We start from the raw sequence: 18192 nt of genomic DNA, 5'->3' as shown, positions 1-18192 counted from the left end.
AGAACGAGGCTGCACCATGCTGCCCAAAAAGCTCTTGGTAACATTTGCGGATCACGTTCATCCCTAAAACACCAGGCACTTGATCAGGCACACCACCAGGGGGATCCCTTACAACCAAAACACCACAGTGTGGCATCAGTTTGCCGCAAAGTTGCACGTCAAGCTCCAAATAGCCAATGTAAGTAATTGCCAGACCGTTAGCAGCTCTAAGTTCCAACAAAATGACATGAGCAGAGACACTCCTGGCCCCAGGGCTCAAAATGCTGGCGGAAAAAGCTCACAGACACTGTAGACACCATGGAACCAGTATCTACCAAACAAGGAACCTTCACCCCACCCATGTCCACATCTAAATGGGGACAAGAAGAAATTAGCGTAGAAGCATCTATGGTGCTTGGAAGAGCTTCTGAGCCAGTAGTGGCCCCACCTTAATTGTGGCTATGCAGTGGTGGGCTCTAGTTTTCCAACACCAAAGTGGAATGAAGCTGCTGATCAAAATGGGAAGAGGGTTTTGAGGGGACATGTGAGCAAACACGCACCCCATCACAATCTCTTGCAAAATGTCCAGGCTGATTACAACGTATGCAGATTAGGAGGCCAGTACGAGGTGGACGACGGTGCTGATGGGAGGTCTGCAGCTGAGCGATGTTTTCCATGAGATGATTAAGCTGCTCTTGCTGACGTGCCAACATATCTCTCATCTGACTCCTGTCAGACACTGATGAAGAAGCAGCACCCTGGGGGCCACCTTGAACACCATACTGGACACCATACATATTGAGGGGACCGATTGACTGCGGCCTGGGATACCACTGGGTAGACCCTCACGCTCCCACTGGATCGCCTCTGTCCTCACATCAAGCAAAGTGTAGGTAGGCTGCCTACACACTAACTGCTTCAACTAACGGTGCAAGGAATTATTCAACACATGCTCGACAAACTGGTCTCTCAGGAGGTCTTCAGCACTTGGCATTTCAGCAGGTGCATGCTACTTTACCCTCTCCATGAGAGCCATCAGAGCAAGGGAGAACTCCTGTAGCGTCTCTCCCTCTTGCTGCTTCCTGATAAAGGAAGCCTTCTGCAGGGTAACATATGCCTCCGAGCACCCATACAGTTTTTTTTTAAAATGGCAAGTATTCTAGCAGGGTCCTCTCTCTCCACGCCAGAGCGATACTTGATCTCATCTCTCGCTTCTCCCCCTAGGTGGTCAAACAGGAAAAACGCCTGGTCGGACTGGGAAAAATGCCAAGCCCTCATACACGCTTGCACCTCCTCCATCCACTCACTCAGCCCTGTACCTGTCCTTCCCCTAAAGATGGGACACTTCCTATCTCTAGGCACGAAAATGAGTCTCTCTGCTACAGGGAGACTAGAGGTGGAAGGAGCAGCAGGTGCTGCGGAGGTAGATGGTTGAGTACTAGAGCTACCCTGAGAATTTCACCCAGGGAATTACTGGCACACAAAAGTATTACACAGGTTGTTCTATTTTTGCTTTCTGTGATCTTGAAGAGTTTTTTATTAGGATTCATTTTTTGGTAGTTGAACTGTGGGTTTTGCATGTAAAAAATAATGTAATTCATATTTGAACTTTTCTACAGACTAACAAAACTTCGAGTTTATTTTTCTTGGCCAACTGTTGTATTACGCCTGAGAGGAGGAGTTTTAAGTTGAGATAAGGACTCTTTCCTTGATAGTTGAACTGTGAGTTTTGTATGGAGCACTGAGGTCTTTTCTTGTTCAGTATCATTAAATTATCATTATGAATGTTTTTAGGAGTTTGTTCACATTGATACATAAAAATGAAAGAAAAATAAGATTAATTTTATAAGAAAGTGAAATTATTAAACAATAATATTTAATTAGGCCAAAATAAATTATATTTTTCTGACTCCCACAGAAAAATTCTGTAGAATGTAGTTGAAGACCAATGCCATACCTCAAGTTATGTCAATTTCTGTTTTTAAATAAATTTACCATTGATCAGTAAATGGCAATTAGTGATGGTGAATTTTCAGTGTAGCTGGAAATCACTGACTGTGGTCCTCTCTGCAGATGAATGTGGGTTTTAATGTAGCTTACTTCCCTTTCATTGACATTGTTGTGATGGCAACGTTAACTGTTAGAGTGTTGTGTACTGTTGTTGTTGCAGAGTTCTTAAATCACAGATACACAATGTGTCTCTTTTGTCTAGGACACAGTCTCTATGACCAGTGTAAATGTAGTTGAAAAAATATGTCTGGGTCAGAAATAAATATGGACTAGCTGTCTGAGCCTTTTTTTTTTTTTTTTTTTTTTTTTTTGTCAAAGAAAGGTATTTTACTGGTAAGAACTATACCAGTATACCATAACCCTAACCCTTCATGTTATTTAGAAAATGTGGCCCTCATAAATCTGGACACATCCAGTCTGAATCCATTCATATAGTCATCACTTCATCTCATTTCAGAATCCCTCTTTTCCACCCCTCCTTCCACCCTCAAATTCTTCCAGTTTTCTTGTGGTTTATATTCTCAAACTTTCGGGTCCCTCATCAGAATCTCATGAAACGGCATGTACCGTGGTACAAATCAAATGAAAGGTGTTCTAAAGTTAAATCAAAGCATTTTTGTTGCGAGTGTAGATTCCAGCCTGCACTGTGCCTTATAGCATATATGATCTTTGTTATGGACCAGTGTTCACTGTACTGCCAGCTACAGCACACTGAGAGAGCATTAGAGAGAGAGAGAGAGAGAGAGAGAGAGAGAGAGGCATGGAAAAACAAAAGGAGAAAGAGGGGAGGGAGATAGAGAGAGAAGTTTATTGGGGGGGGTCAGAGTTGGGTTACTCAGGTGAGTTGACGCCAATGAGGGTTGGCTCCTCTTTGGCTCTGAATGTGAGCTGATTTGTAGATGAGGACCTCAACCAAATGCAGAGGCTGTGGGACCTGACAGGCCGCCATGTTTCTTTCATGAGCTGTAGCTGCAGAGTTTGACTGTGTTTGGGCTGTGTGGTGCAAACAGTAAGACTGACCAATCCGACATCAACTTGATTAAATGTTAAAATGGCCAGGGGTTTTGGAGATCGCTCAACATGGAGCTGTACATTGATCTTTCCCAAAGATTCGTACTGAAGATGGATAAAGAATACCTGGAGTGGATACAGCTTTTTCACACACTTTTTCCATAACACAGTAGTTTTGGTACCATATCACAATGAACCTCCTTCCAATTAAAAAAAAAAAAAAACTGGGTTGTCAATCTAAATGTCATTAGCTGGGTAAGGAGAGCTCTGTGCTGCAGCATTAACTTCAAACTGCACTGAAAAAAATTTACTGAAATTTACTTAAGAAAACTTAGGAAAGTTTTTGCACTTAGAAATTGCAAGTAAATTCTACAAGGGCGATCATCAAGTAAACTTTACTCGCGGATATCAGTTTATTTTACTTGCAAACCTCAGGTAATTTATTGTTGATTATTAATATGGTCATTGAATTTTACTCTCTCCTTCTTTGTAAGTTTTACTTAGACTCTGACTGCTTCAAACTGAAAAATCTCACCTAAAATCAATGGCTTTTTAAGGTAATTTTAAAATACTTTTTTAAACTTTTATTTATGGACTATGAATAAGTAACATTTACACATTTTACATAGTTTTTTTCTGCAGTTTTAATTGCCTTAATTTGTTCATAATATTTTGTTTATTGAAACAATGACTTGAATGAAAAATGAGGCAACTGCTTTAATTTAACACCTTTATTTTTCTTCAGTGAGAAAATATTTTTTTCAATAAAACATTGTCCAACAGGTTGTGAATTGCAAAACAACAACGTATATTTCACCCTGAAAAAAAATTTGACATGTTTCAGTGCATCTTAAAAGACATGCTTATTCGAACATTTTTTTTAAAGAACATTGTGTGGGTCAAACATGTGCACTCAAGCTACAAGTTTGTTTCGCAGAGACAGGATTTTCGGGGACAGCTTAAGGACATCAAGCTCTAGAAGAAGCTTTTGAAACACTTCAAAAGTGTACTTCATTTTTGGTGGGTAACTCAAGTTCATGGCATAAATGATGCCCATCAGCAGGAGACAGGCCTTTGCAACATTTCCACAGTTGTCAAGTACCTCAGTCCCCTCAACGACAATCGACACATCAGCGTTGGATGCACCTTCATCTTCTTCACATGTGTGGAAGACACAGATCCTCAGGACTTGCCCAGCCTGGTCCTCTTGAGCTGCCTCTCTGCTGATATCCTGTAAAATATATGTGAATCCATGTTCAGGTGCATAGTACAGCTTAATTTCTTATTTAAGTTATAGACTAGTGCCAAAAATATCAATATTTAAATATCTATCGATCCTAAACATTTCAAATAATTTCACTAAGTTTAGGAAAGTTAGAAATTGTCTTTGAATAATACAAAAAGGAGGAGACTGCCAACTAACGAGGAGAGGGGGTAGCAGGGAACTAAAGAGTGCATCCTACATAATGTTGTTGTTATTTGTCTCTTTTGTGTATGCATTTTTGTTGTTAGGGTCTGGAAACATAAAAGCTTAGCTTATTCCAACCCATTTTCAAACTGTTGTAGTACTGTGTACTGTCTGCTGCAGAATTTGGTGTTAGTTTCAAATAAATTTTTCTGATTCTCAAAATATTCCACAGTACCAATAACAGCTGAAGTTTGCACTCACTTTTACACGCACAAACAACCTGTTATAAATCAGGCCTTATGGATCTTATGCACAACTCTAGCGATTCCTGAACTTCATTTACTGTCTCTCATTATTGGAAAAACTGAACAATACAGATCTGTATGTATCACACAGAGAGGAGAAGACAGAGGAGAGGGGAAGAAAGAAGGGGGAGGAAAGAGGACAGAAGTGAAGAGAGAAAATGGGAGAGAAGAGAGAAACAAGAGTGTAAGAAAGAGGAGGGGAGAGAGAAGGGGAGGAGAAAGAAAAGAATGCAGGAAAAGGGAGGAGAGAGGATATTACATTTTTGTTTGTTTAAAAAAAAACAGAAATATGACGCATTTTCTAATTTGGAAAATTTCTGAAGTAAAAAAAAGGCTCACTTTTCAAAAATAGAAGAATTTTCTGACAATTATTTGATGGTTCAAGCTAGTTGTATTTTAAGGGGAAGTGAATAAGAATTCAATATATTGTACTCAAGTGAACTTTGTGATCTGAAAATGTTTGAATTTACCTTGTAGTCCTTGATGAGTTCCCCTGAAGACTCCCCCAGGAATTCCATCAGGGCGCGGATAATGGCCTCCCGTCTCGCTTCAACGTGTCGCTGTTTTAATAGACAGAAGATAGTTGTGTAGGAAGTACCATAAATTCACTAATCTATACATGTCAATAGAAGCAACAACAAAATTCACACAAGACATCCTGGATCTGCATTCGTTGGTCCTCTGAGGGCATTACTCTTAACTGCTCTAGGTTAATCCACTTCGAAGTAAATGTATGCATTTGAAACTTTACCTCAGCCTTTCACAAACTATGGGTCAGGATCCAAAGTGGGTCACTGACCGATTTTGCCAAGGTTGCCAGTTAGCAGAGTGAAATGTCACATTTGTGAATTTATTTTCCAAATTAAAATAGACTGAAATCATGATTTGAGTCTGTTCAGCTCAGGTGTGTCTCTCTCTGCCTCTATGTTTTGCCCTCCATTTCTCTCCCTGTCTGTCTCTCTCTCTTCCTGTACACACCTCCCCCCTTTCTCTCCCTGTATGTATGTGTGTGTTCCTCCTCTGCTGTACATTTAAAAAGTGTCCCATGCACATGTGACAAAGTCAGGTTTGGGTCCCAGCAAGACAGTGTGGGGACTCCTGCTTTACCTGGCTTAAGGAATCCAGAAGCGGTCGTATTTTAGTCCCAGCTACTCCGCCTTTTTTGCTGAATATCTCCTGCATTTTTGGAGTGTAGAAGTCCAGTTTCGTGAGAAAAGTTCTTTCCAAGGGAAATGTTGTGATTCTTTTGAATTCCTCCTTGATCTGAAAAAAGGTGGTACAATTATGCCATTTACATTTTTCTTTTTAACAAACACTATTTCTTAATGGATTTATAAATGCAACACAGACAGTTTTACCTGAGCTTCAGAGAAAAGAGCAGGCCATCTCTCCCGGAAATCTTGAATGGCGGGGCACTGCTTTACAACTTCCTGTCTTCGGATGGAGAAAGATCTTTCCATTTTCTCCGATATTATCCTCTCATTGTTTTTCTTCTTAATTTCTTGCAGCATATCTACCCTCTCCTTCTCTAAAGTGGCTTCTGTGTCCCCAATTGGCAGTGGAGGCAGGTAGTTTACTTCTGCTTTCTTGGGCTTTTTGATGCCTTTGTTTGAACCACTCTCATTTGACCGCTGTCTTTTCAGCGAGTTCACTTCCAGCTCTGGACAGGCAAGTTGACGGCCTCTCAATTTTGCACGGTAATTCCCCATTTTCCATTTCATCCTTTGCTGCCACCCATAAAGGCCATTAAAAGAACCTGGTTCCCTGAGACATGGGAACTTTTCGATTAAGGCTTCGACCACTGTCAAAATTTGAATCCCTGTGGGGTATGCCGAGTAACCAAAAACCACCTCTGCAAGCTTCTCCAGTATGCTGCTTATCAAACTTGGATTGTTGAGGAGGGCACCATCCTTCAGGAATGCTTGGTTTCCAGCCTGCAAATGTTGTTCTACATCGAAGGAAAATGTTGGTATTTGAAATCTGGCTGGCCATGGTTGAGAGCGTCGAGAAGTTGTGCCTTCATCAGGGGAGGAGAGAATGATGGTGTCTGATGACGAATGGGTGGAGACAGTATCAGAGGATTCTTGTGGTGGAGACGAGTCAAACGCCATTTCTTCCACTGGACTGAGATTGAGGACAACTGGCTTTACTGGCACAACTTTTAATGTTGACTTATCCTCCACATCTCCAATGCTGGTTAAAGTGAAAAATTGACCATTGAAATCAATGTCCTGGTAAAGCACAGAAAAATCCCCTGGAATATCAAAAGAATCTCTGATAGCACAAATAAGGTCTGTGAGGCTGCTTGGTATGCCTGCAGGTAGAATGAGTTTGCGAATATCATCATCTCCAAAAATGATGCGGAGCTTTGCTGGGGTGCCCATCCTGGCAGAGAAATGTGCAACAGAAAAACAAAAATTGTTTGTTAATCTTTACAGACATTCATTCAGATGTGAAGTTGCAACTATATACAGTGTGCTGATGTTCGTCTAACTCATTAGAATATGATCATTATCTGCAGTTTTTCATTTAAGCCCAGAAAAAGTCCTCATTTGTGACCAGAAATAAATGGTGGCTGTTACAAATATGTTTAGATGTGATGAACAATCTGTGCAGCACCTAAGGCTGTTGACTTGAAAACCCCTGTGAATGCATTTGTGAATGGAGACAGGATAGGGATGCAGACAAAAATAAAGCTCAAACTCGAATTTCAACAAACATCCCGCATTTGTGACCTCTAATAAGGGAGGCAAATGTGGTGCTTCAAGGTTACCAGACGTCTTCCTGCCAGAGTGTATGCCGCCAAAGGATAAAAATCTGGAAGATCTTTTTGCTCAATTACTTGCTCATTGCTTGTGTTCTCCAACTCATAACTTCTAAGATGCTCGTTGTACCATGTCATTTTTAGTCTGATGACAAACACTGGTTTGTTATGAACTATCATAATTTGTAGCACCTCTGCAAAGTCTGGCAACCCAGCAGTAGAACCATGGCACACCACCATTCCAGCAGCATAGGTTGTCCCTGAACAGTTCACAGAGTTGGCAATATGTACTCTTGTGACACCTGGAAATCTGCACTTCAATGCATCTTTAATGTCATTCTTCAGAACATCCAAAGACACCTCTGTTGTTTTTGTAACCAAGAGTGATGGTTTGACTGTATTTGATTCGTGGAGATGGTTTGCAATCATGAGCTGGTGCTTGTTTGCAAGAGAACGCAAGATATTCTTGAAACATCCTGTGTGTCTGACAACTCTCTTAAAAAAGCTGTGTTTAGCTTCGAATCTCATGGTCCAAAGAGCAGCTACAGGACCAAATGCTCGGATAAGCTGAGGATAGTGTTCAAGAAAATGATGCTTGGGGATGATCTTCTGTTGCGGAAAAGCTTCAAGAAGTCTGCTGCGATGTTCAGATATCAAACTGTCGAGATAGCAAATGCTTTCCTCTGTATGACTTGGTGACATAACAAGCTCCACAATGCTTTTCAAAGTCATTAGCATCTGCCACGCAGGCTCATCTTCAGGTACTTTCAAACCTATCATCAGAGGCAGCAGACGTAGCAGGCACCAATTTTCATGAGCATTGCCTCCCACCGATTTACGGTTTGTAAAGTTGCCGGGGACAAGATTAGGGCGATTTGTCTTATCACTCCACTTGTATGGGAACTGATGGATGACATCATTTAGTTCAGTGAGAGAAAAATACTTCTTCTTGATGAAGACATCAAAAGACAATGCCAATTCCAATGGAATGATGCCTTCAAGAAGGTCATGTAAAACATCTGGGGGGTACCCAGACGTAACATGAAAGTGCTCAAGCTTTTCAGACAGTGCACAATGGTTTTTCACACCATAGCACGGGGAATTATTCGGACTGGACAAAGCAGTCTGGACATGTACTGCATGTTGCTCCTCAGTTCTCTGTTGAAAAAAACCAGATCTCACTTCTCTTGACTGATAGTCAGACCGCTCAGCAAGAAAAAAACGGCAAGCATAAGAAGCAGAAAAGCTTTCAACAAAGCCTGCAACTGAGTGAGCGCCTAAGTTGTCTGCTACCACACACACAACAGTTCCTTTGAGAACTTTTCCCAGAACTGGAACAAATAAGCCATCTCTTTCTAAAGTCCTCAGATCCATTAGCAATGGCTCTAACACTTTCTGGTATCCAAATGTCTTGGTGTCCACTGCCTTACACAAAACGGCTAAATAAATGGATGTTAAAGCTGATTGAGATTGTGCTGGAATGTTTCCCAAGATCCAATACACAGCTGTGACTTTGTGTTTTTTCTTTGAAGTTCCCAAAGGATTACACACCTCAAAGTCATCAATGTACAGGATGAGACTAAGCCTGTCCTCATCAGAGAAAAAATCATTCTTCTGGAAGTTGGATCCATCATGAAAAGATTGGTACTGTAAAGCTGTGGCCGAATTTCTAGCAGTATCCAATAGTTTTTCTTGATTGTGTTTGTTGTTCAGAACCTGTGATAGAAATTGCAATATTGGCACATACTGGAATGTTTTGCCCTCCGTTTCATCGAGTATATACTCTTTTGGTTCAACAACTGAAAAATGTTCCTTCATGAACTCCCTTCTCTTGTAGGATGTTGAAAAGGGGCCATCACTTGCCAAAGCTGAGCTTATTGGGTGTGCTGCGCTGAGAATTTTAACCAAATCAGAGATTACAGCTGTGTCCAACTCACAGCTATGGGTCCTTAGAGTAGACTCGATCAACTCTCTTATAACAGGAACTGATGCTGTGCATGATATGAATTGAAGCTCATTAACAATTTCATCAATGCACTTGTTTGACACATTAAAGGTACTCTCTAGCTTTAGAAAAAGGCTGCCAAACTTCTCCTTTATGATCTGAGAGAGATCATTGTCTTCCTCAATCAAAGGTTGAGGATCCTCCTCCTCAGTGTCAACCAATGGCTCGTCCTGAGCAACAACTGGATCCGAGTACTTTTTCAATACTTCTTCTTTAAAGTCTTCAAGGCCATGTGAAGAATGTTTCCTATGTCTGTGTGAAGCGAAGGTTGAATATATGTTTGAGCTGAAGGTGCAGTTTTTGAATACACATGCAACTACTTCAAATTTCCTCAAATGGCTTCCAAGATGTTCAAAATACTGCCTCTCTGAATCAAAACAAGCGGAACTGCACAGGACACAACTAAAAGATAGAATCTCTTTTGTTGTCACTGCTTCGGGGTGCTGCCTGGATAAATGAATATTAAGGGCATTGAACGTCTTAAATGAACAAGGGCAATCCTTATAAAGGCAAGGCACTGTCTGGCCACGGCTAACCATTCCATGTCTTAGTCTGTAATGTTTCAAAAGTTCCGTCCGTGTGTCAGCCTTGAATCTACATGTTTTACAAGACCATTTCATCTTTTTTTTTAAATCTGGAAAAAAACAGACAGGAAAAAGTCAAACCTCATCTGAACTAAATTATAAAAGTCAACTTAAAACAAAGAATGAGAGGTAACTAGGGTTTTAGATTTACCTTACATGAGCCATTCAAATCAAATGCTGTAGCAGGAGAACTTTCCCAGTGGAGGCTGTAAAATACAAAGAAATCTAATCATTAAAGCATCATACTCAGCTTTGGGGAGGATAAAAACAAAGACAAAATAATACATCAAAACTACAAAATCATGTAACCAAAATAAACTGCACCACTGTCAAACCAATGTACTTTTGATAATATGCTGTAAAAATATTTTTTTAAATATCACCATTGTTTCCCATTAGTTAACTAGTGCCGTTTTTGTTTTTTTGTTTTTTTAAACAGCGCTTCACCGTCTCTCATCCCTGTCAGTCAGCCCCTCCACCTGCCGTCTTTCTCGCACACGCACATGTGCACAGACACCCACAAACACGGGTGCACTGCATGGACAAGATGTGCTTAGCCACCAATAAACTGTAAATGCGCTAAATCGCGCAAATAGGCTCTGTGCACAAGCCTCGTGACGTACTTCCGATTCTGCCTGAAATCGGCAAACCAGTTTCCGGTTTACTTCCCTCTCCAGTCAAAACAGCGCTAAAATAAATACAAGGAATGAAAAATGAATCAACATCCACTGAAAGAAGACGAAGTATAATGTGAGAGGGACTTTTAAGTTCCAGAAGACGGTGGGTGGCTCTAATGAGCACTGTTGTGTGCCACTTTGTGCCAGCTCAAGTCGCTATAACAGCGAGCTTAGTTTCCACTGCTTCCCGAAGGACACCGAACTTCGTGCACAGTGGCTGCAGAAAATATGCAGAACAGGATTTTCGGTAACTCAGCATACGAAGGTATGCAGCCGACATTTCAAAAATGCCCAAATTCGAAATACCCCCAAAGGTAGACGGGTTTTAGCAGCAAACGCAGTGCCAACACTGTTTGAATGGAACAGTTACACAGCAACCAAGACAAGAGTCGCCGGTGTTTGGGATCGCCGCCCTCGACTGACATCAAGCCCAGAAACATTGGGAATTGGGACAGCCTTCGCGCAGCGTTATGACGTAATCGGCCTTCAAATCCATCCTCCGAAGGATGCAGACCCTGAATTGGGACACAGCTAATTGGGACACAGCTCTAGCTGTGTCCCAATTCAGGGTCTGCATCCTTCGGAGGATGGATGTCTAATGTAACAGTTGCGCCGACCGAGCTGCAGGTTCTGTGGCCAGAACCGGTTACCTTGGCAACGCGTCACAACGAGCGATATTAAATAGTCCACTCAGTCGATTTTAACGGTAAAAAAAAAACAAGATTAACGTATTAATAATTGACTTAATATTATTTCTTTCGTAAGTGACCATGGTAAAAGCGGGATAACGCCCTTCGAGGTGTCCATTTTCAGAAATGAATGGAGGACGCGGAGGCGTGAACCGTCCGACGCGAAGCTGTGAAGATATTCACATCAGGTGAATTTGTAAGTTGTATAATAGGCTACATTTCGCGCCTCTTACAAGCGATGGGAGCTGTACGGGCGCATCTCTGCACCCCGTACGTGTGTTTTTCCCGGGTTAGGAGGGAAGAAGTTATGACGTCGTGACGCAATCACGAAATGCTCCGAAGGCTAGACCGTCCCATTTAACGATAGTTGATGCGGCCGACGGAGGATCCTCCGAAGGACCCAGCCTCCGGAGACCGCGTAGGCTGGGTCCTCCGAAGGATGCAGCCCCTGAATTGGGACACACCTTCTGGAACACGCCGGACCCTCGAGGTCGTCTGTAACATGCACAGACACCATGCGCGAGAGTCTGACCACGTATACCGTCCGCGACAGCCCCGATAGAAAATGACTCGCCGCGCCAAGGGCAAAGTTGTACATTCGGTGCTCACTGGCCATGTTGTATCAATAAATAAATAAAGCCACTGTCAACTTTACATTAAAGAACGTACTCGACCGTTAATAAACCACAAAACGATGGTGGAGCTCATAGCCTGTGCACTTAGCAAGGTCCGACATACCCAGTACTTGCACGTCCACAGGGACGTTGCCTTTAGTCACCCTAGTAAAATTAAGCTACAGTGATACGTGATGTGCGATAATGGCAAATATTACAATTTATATTATCATATTATTACATTTAACTCCATTACGTTACATATGCAGAAAAATTCCTGAAAGTCTTACCTTAAACCTGACCGCTGCAGTAGTCGTCTTGGGTTTTGGCGGACAACGAAGCGCATGCGTCCTGTATGCGCGTCACAAGGCGCATGCGCGGGTTCAAAACACGCAGCACAATACAGAATTTAGAAAATAAAACCTACTTGGTATTTCTAAGTTCATTGCAATGACTATGAAACCTTTGAATATTACGTGAAAATACATAATAAAACTTACTCTTCCCACACAGTTTACTTATTACATGGATGGCATATATAGGATTTACTTAAATAATTCCTGTTCTCACAGATACTTACAATTAGAAAATAAAAATTGTGACAGTTAACCGAATAAATATTACTACATCACAAAGTCATTTTTTTCAGTGTGCGTCACATTTTATTTCTGCTTCTAGCACTTTTGTTGTCTCTGTGAAATGATTAATATATGTTAAATAAATCATGATTTGAGTCAGTAATAATCTGCCATATTATGTAAACAGGTAAAAATGGGAGACAGTCCTTATCTCCAACATGGTGCAATAGGAGAACTATGTCTTAAACATTATTTTATAAATCTTGCAGCTTTTGGAGCAGTCTGTTATGCATAGTGCCAGAAGCAAGGATATTGCTCCAGCATCTTCTCTCATTGTAGTTTGGCTTGGTAAGTAAACCACAGGGTTCACCTTTTCCTGTTTTTCATGGTGGTACAAAATCTGATGAGGAGCCTGGTTTAGCTCCATTTTGGTGATGGTTTTAAAATCAATAGCCAGGTTTTTCTCAGCATACCAGGTCTGAAAACAGCAAATGGACCACATAGTCTGTTTAGTAATCCAGGCTTCATTTCTAGACTTTCTGTGACTTGAAACAGGGCTCTCCATGCATCTTACAGCAGTATGCAAGTGAATCAGGGGCTTCTCAGTTCAAGTACAGCAAACTTCCAAGGGAAAAACAGGAACTGCAGCACATGAATTGATTTATAGCCTTTAATAGTACAAACAGACAACACTGCAAGACTACACTGTGTTCATCAGAGTCAAAATGGACAAAGGCCAACACACTCTATATAGTCAGGTGAACAGGTGTACAATTGTCATTGGATAATTGATTGGATTTCAAATCTACTGGATAATGGATGCAGGGGTTGGAGTTGCCATAGCCTATATCCAAGAGCCATACACCATGCACTGTAATCAAGTCAGAAACAAAAGAACAATGATATATGTTAAAGTAAGTACAAGTACCGCATCCATCAACGGTAACACAGAGAAATTCAGTTCTTCCAGTGCTAGCAAATAATAATGTTTTATTTTCATGTAGGACTACTTCCATATTTATGTTGATATACAAAAATGTAATCCTTTGACACATACTACAGCAAAAAAAAAAAAAAAAAAAAAAAAAAAAAATCCTAAAGACCAAAGGCCCTTGGCACACAGCCCATTTGCTATTCTGTGGCTGTGTGATCTGTCAAGTCAGAACAATGGACACACAATCAGTTGTATTAATTTCAAATTAGTTATTATTTCAAACAAAATTTCTGCCAAAAGACTGCAGATACTAAGTTGCTTTGCCTATACCTCTTGAATGAAGTCAAAGTAAATGAGTCACAAAGGAAGAATTTTGATACGTTGGAGTGAGTGAGTCGAAATCCCCAGATGAATCACCTTGGACTGTGAGATGGACTGTTGCAGAAGGTATAGTGGAGGGAACGGAGAGCTTGTCAGTCCCCAGGGAGGCAGGATTACCCATCTGTGGCTAGATCAGCTCGCAGCATGCACAGGAAATTTACTTTCACTAGTCATTTTTGACAGATAATACAGAATGGAACCCAACAGGGATTCTAGCCCTCCCTCTTGTCACCCCTCTTCCCCTCACCCCGCTATATGCTTATGTAGGTGTCTGCCTTCAGTATTTTCATTTTTCTATCTCATCTATCTCATCCCTTGTCAGTCAGGCAAGTACTCAATACTAAAACTCTCACACTCATCTTTTCTGTAATTTCCTCCCTGCAATGTCAGTTTGTCCCCCCATCCCACTCTCTTGTTTACTGGGCCTCTCTCATTATTCCCTACTCTCACTTCCCAATTTTATTCCATTTCAATATTGCTTTAGCCCGTTGCTCAATTCTTTTTACTCAATTCTTTGCGAAACAACTTAATTTGTTCGTTTGGTAAGCACACTTTGATGCTCCAAAGAACAAATCATTCTGCTTGAGGACACCAGCCCCACCTTCCCTGCTCTCAAATCTGCTCCTCTTGAAAAAGTTGTTTTGCTGCTTATTCATTTCTGCTTTTTTCTCCTTCCCTCTTTCTCTCTGTCTTGTTTTGGAAATTCACCAACACTGCAAAACAACATCTCTGAAATGCCTGCTGCTGACATGGCTAAAACACCCTGCCTCTGGGAAACGTAGTTTCCATACACCCGCCTCATTTCCCAAGATGCTTCAGGCCTCTGCTTCTATAAATCAGATGCACTCGTTCCACAGAAATGCAAATGTTTGTGGTTGTGCACTTAAATTCTCCCAGAGATATATTACTGCTTCTTGACTTGTGTGCGTGTGTGCGTGTGTATCAGTAAGAGATATATTGTGGTCGACCATTGGGAGTGCTAAAGCAGAACAGGGAGGATTGAGAATTACATTTCTGTGACGTCAAAATATAAAAAGCCACCGGACTGCATCCTGAGGACTGGGGACTTATTTTGTTTCAGAATGCATAAAGATAGAAGCAAATTTCTTCTTATTCACCCCCTTTTCTCATCCTCTGCAGTGCTTCATCCTGTTTGACTGAAAAACTGACTTCTGACTCTGTGTGTGTGTGTGTGTGTGTGTGTGTGTGTGTGTGTGTGTGTGCGTGCGTGTGTGTAAGCTTACTATACTTTGTGTGAATGTGGATGTGTGCTATGGAGAAAGAATATTGCTTGCATATGTGGGAAGAGAGAATTTATCAGAAAAAGGTGAAGTAAAAGAACTGAGGAGGAACAATGGATGGAACAACGAGTAACTAACATCTACAATGGCCTGTTGGCTGGGCAGCCAAGGTGGCATTTATTGATGTTCCTTCAACAGATTTGTGAAACATTGCAGGCCCTATCCCTCCACTGTCCCCTGGGGAGCTCTCACTACCTCACTGCCTCAAGGCCCACCAATGGGGCCTTGGTCCAGCACTGCTTTCTTGTATGGAGCCCTAGTGTCGGTGAGCTCTGGATGAAGTACTGCCATATGAGGCCCTCCATTATGCCTCAGAGGAGAGGAGTGGGGAGCAAAATTAAGAATACAACTTATTCAGCAAATTTATTTTGACTTACAGCAGTACTGTAGCACCAAAATCTGGGTCTTGTACATATGCAGCCGCTTTGGGTCCTCTTCCTCTTTTAGTACATCCATAATCACATAGCATAGTTCAGCCCTCTTTTCTCAGCATACTGGAATCATGTTTTATTTGCAGAATTAAGTTGAATTAATTTCCAACAAGTGCTAGCCCAGTATGTTAGCTCAGTCTGCTTTGAAGCCAATTTGATTGACATTTATGATCAATATTTTTACTGAAAGGACATCATCAAACAGTTACATAGAATAACACAAATAACATAACAGCTCAGATAACTACACAAATTACACAAATTGATAATTATTCAAACAAGCAAGATACATGATCACTAGAATAGCAACAATAGAAAATGTTTAATTTCAACAATTTTCTGGTGAGACCTGAAAGAGTAATTGCAATCAAGCCAAAGATTACATACGTTCACTGAATGATGATTATGAAAATGAAGCAAATCAAATTTTACAGATAGAAACTTGACAGTCACGTGATGTGGGTGCAGGCCAATAGAATAGAATAGACCAACAAAACACAGACAGGCAGCTCCCGAGAAACTGATTATGTATATGTGATGGGGGTGTGGAGGGTGCTCACTTGGGAGAGTCAGCAATTGTATCAGGCTGGTCCTGGACCCCCTGGCCCCACCTTGGTGGTGCCGCAGACCAAAATAAATAGTTGAACACATATCACACTAACCTCTGTAATGCCTAGAACTGCTTCTCTTTGGTGAAGTGTCTGATGTGAGATGATAGTGGTTTTTTTCAGGTGTGGGTCAGTCAGTTTTGAGCAGTACTGAATTTTTGCATGTCAGTTTTGAAAAGAAATGCTCACAGTAGTAGGTTGTTGCTTTGCAGCTCAATGATTTCATGTTGTAGGCCATCGGGCACATCAGCTAGTTCCACATTAAGGCAAAGCAAATATGTTTTCTTCCTTTTGTTTCCATTTTATATCCTGAAGCCTTTCACCAAATGCCTGAAGGTGTTTTCATACTCACCAGCATATTCAGATGTCATAGCAGGCTTTTGTTCTTGCAGAGTGCTAAAAAAACGCACAGTGTTATCCCTTTCCAATTACTCTTGCCACAACTTTAATTTGGCTTCATTTTCACATTTGAAAGCAGAGAGCTGAGAAGCTACCTGAAGCTTGAAATTCAGGTCTAAGAAGTGGTAGGTGGCACGGTGGCACGGTGGCAATACTGTCGCAACACTGTCGCCTCACAGCAAGAAGGTCCCGGGTTCGATTCTCTCCACCATGCCTTCGGTGCCTGCTGCTTGAGGAAAAAAGGGCCTGTGTGGAGTTTGCATGTTTTCCCCGTGTTCACCTGGGGTATCCTCCCCGGGTCCCCGGGCGCCGGTCTGGCTGCCCCCCGCTCCTGGTCTGCTGCGGAGGAGGGACGACCAGGATGGGTGAAATGCGGAGGACAAATTTCACCTGTGTGCAGTGTTCCGTGCATGTGTGTGACAATAAAGGGGAATGTCTCCCCGATTCTCTTCTCTACTTGGTCCACCTTGAAGACCAAATCACACAGACACTTGCTGCCACTGAGTTCCACAGCAGGTTTTCCCCTCAGGTTCCTTTGGAACCTCTTCCACCCAAACCACTGTAGACACACTAGCGTGCCTTTTACTTCAACAACAACAAAAAATTGTTCAGCATTTTCTCTTGGAAAGCGTGACACATCTATTTATCTATTGTTTTGTTGACAGGCAGTGTGATGAATTGTCATAATATCAGCTGCTACGTGTGTGTTGCATTCCGGAACCACTTGGAAAATGTTTTAGTCCACTATTTTATGTTATTTTCTTTATCACTGGAAAAATTATCAAAGGAATGTGTTTCATATTTAGAAACTGTTTCATGGCAATGAAATGGATTAAATGGTCTGGTGGGCCCTATACAGACTGGAGGCTGAAGATATTCTTTATTTCTAATATTGTCAGCAAATCCCCTGTGAAGAGCCAACCCAACAATGAATGTATTCAACTAACAATGTTATGTGTGTATCCACAGTCTGATATCTTTTTCCTCTGTGCCATAGAGCTCCATTGTTGTCCAGAAACTATTAAAAACATATCAGTGAGGCAGATCATTGCACTGTTGAACTGGGTAACATGGGACCAGACTAGGATAATAATTCAGGCCTGGAATCCAACATCAGCCCAGGCTAATCTCCATACATTCGCAGCAGACCACATACTGTACGTTGTGACAGTTTGGTTGAATATTTTTGGTGGTTGCTGGTCATACCAGTAACGGGTAGAAAAGGGTAAAAAGATAAGGGTAAAAAATACGCATTCATATATCTGATTTAAGAATTTAAAAAATACACACTGCCTGGCCAAGAAAAAAAGTCACCACCTGGATTTAACAGATGAAGTGATGCACCCATCATGCCTAGTGCCTATTGTACAAGCCTGTGGGGGCACTGGTATGATCTGAGGTTGCTGCAGTTGGTCAGGTCTAAGTTCAGCAACATTATGTGCCCAAAGAATGAGGTCAGCTGACTACCTGAATATAGGGAATGACCAGGTTATTCCATCAATGGATTTTTTCTT

The 18192-nt window shown here is 41.5% G+C and overlaps 1 protein-coding gene across 1 annotated transcript; it reads right to left on the bottom strand.

Moving 5' to 3' along the window:
- Window positions 1–697: 697 nt before the first annotated feature.
- LOC143339324 (uncharacterized) lies at window positions 698–7097 on the bottom strand. The gene is made up of 6 exons (XM_076760496.1): window positions 6072–7097; window positions 5821–5976; window positions 5184–5273; window positions 4103–4231; window positions 998–1078; window positions 698–901 (listed from the first exon to the last, which is right to left on the bottom strand). Exons 1-6 carry the CDS (start codon window positions 7095–7097, stop codon window positions 698–700), a joined length of 1686 nt encoding a protein of 561 aa, XP_076616611.1.
- Between the last annotated feature and the right edge of the window lie 11095 nt (window positions 7098–18192).

Source organism: Chaetodon auriga, chromosome 20, assembly GCF_051107435.1.
Source record: "Chaetodon auriga isolate fChaAug3 chromosome 20, fChaAug3.hap1, whole genome shotgun sequence".
NCBI lineage: Eukaryota > Metazoa > Chordata > Actinopteri > Chaetodontiformes > Chaetodontidae > Chaetodon > Chaetodon auriga.
The sequence above is the reverse complement of the archived record's forward strand: the minus strand, read 5'-3'. Positions and strand labels throughout refer to the sequence as shown.

Coding starts and splice junctions, on each gene's coding strand:
- LOC143339324 (XM_076760496.1), bottom strand. CDS start 7,097: ATGGGCACCCCAGCAAAGCTCCGCATCATTTTTGGAGATGATGATATT. Junction 5,977..6,071: donor CTCTTTTCTCTGAAGCTCAG/GTAAAACTGTCT, acceptor ACCTTTTTTCAG/ATCAAGGAGGAATTCAAAAG. Junction 4,232..5,183: donor AACTCATCAAGGACTACAAG/GTAAATTCAAAC, acceptor TATATTTTACAG/GATATCAGCAGAGAGGCAGC.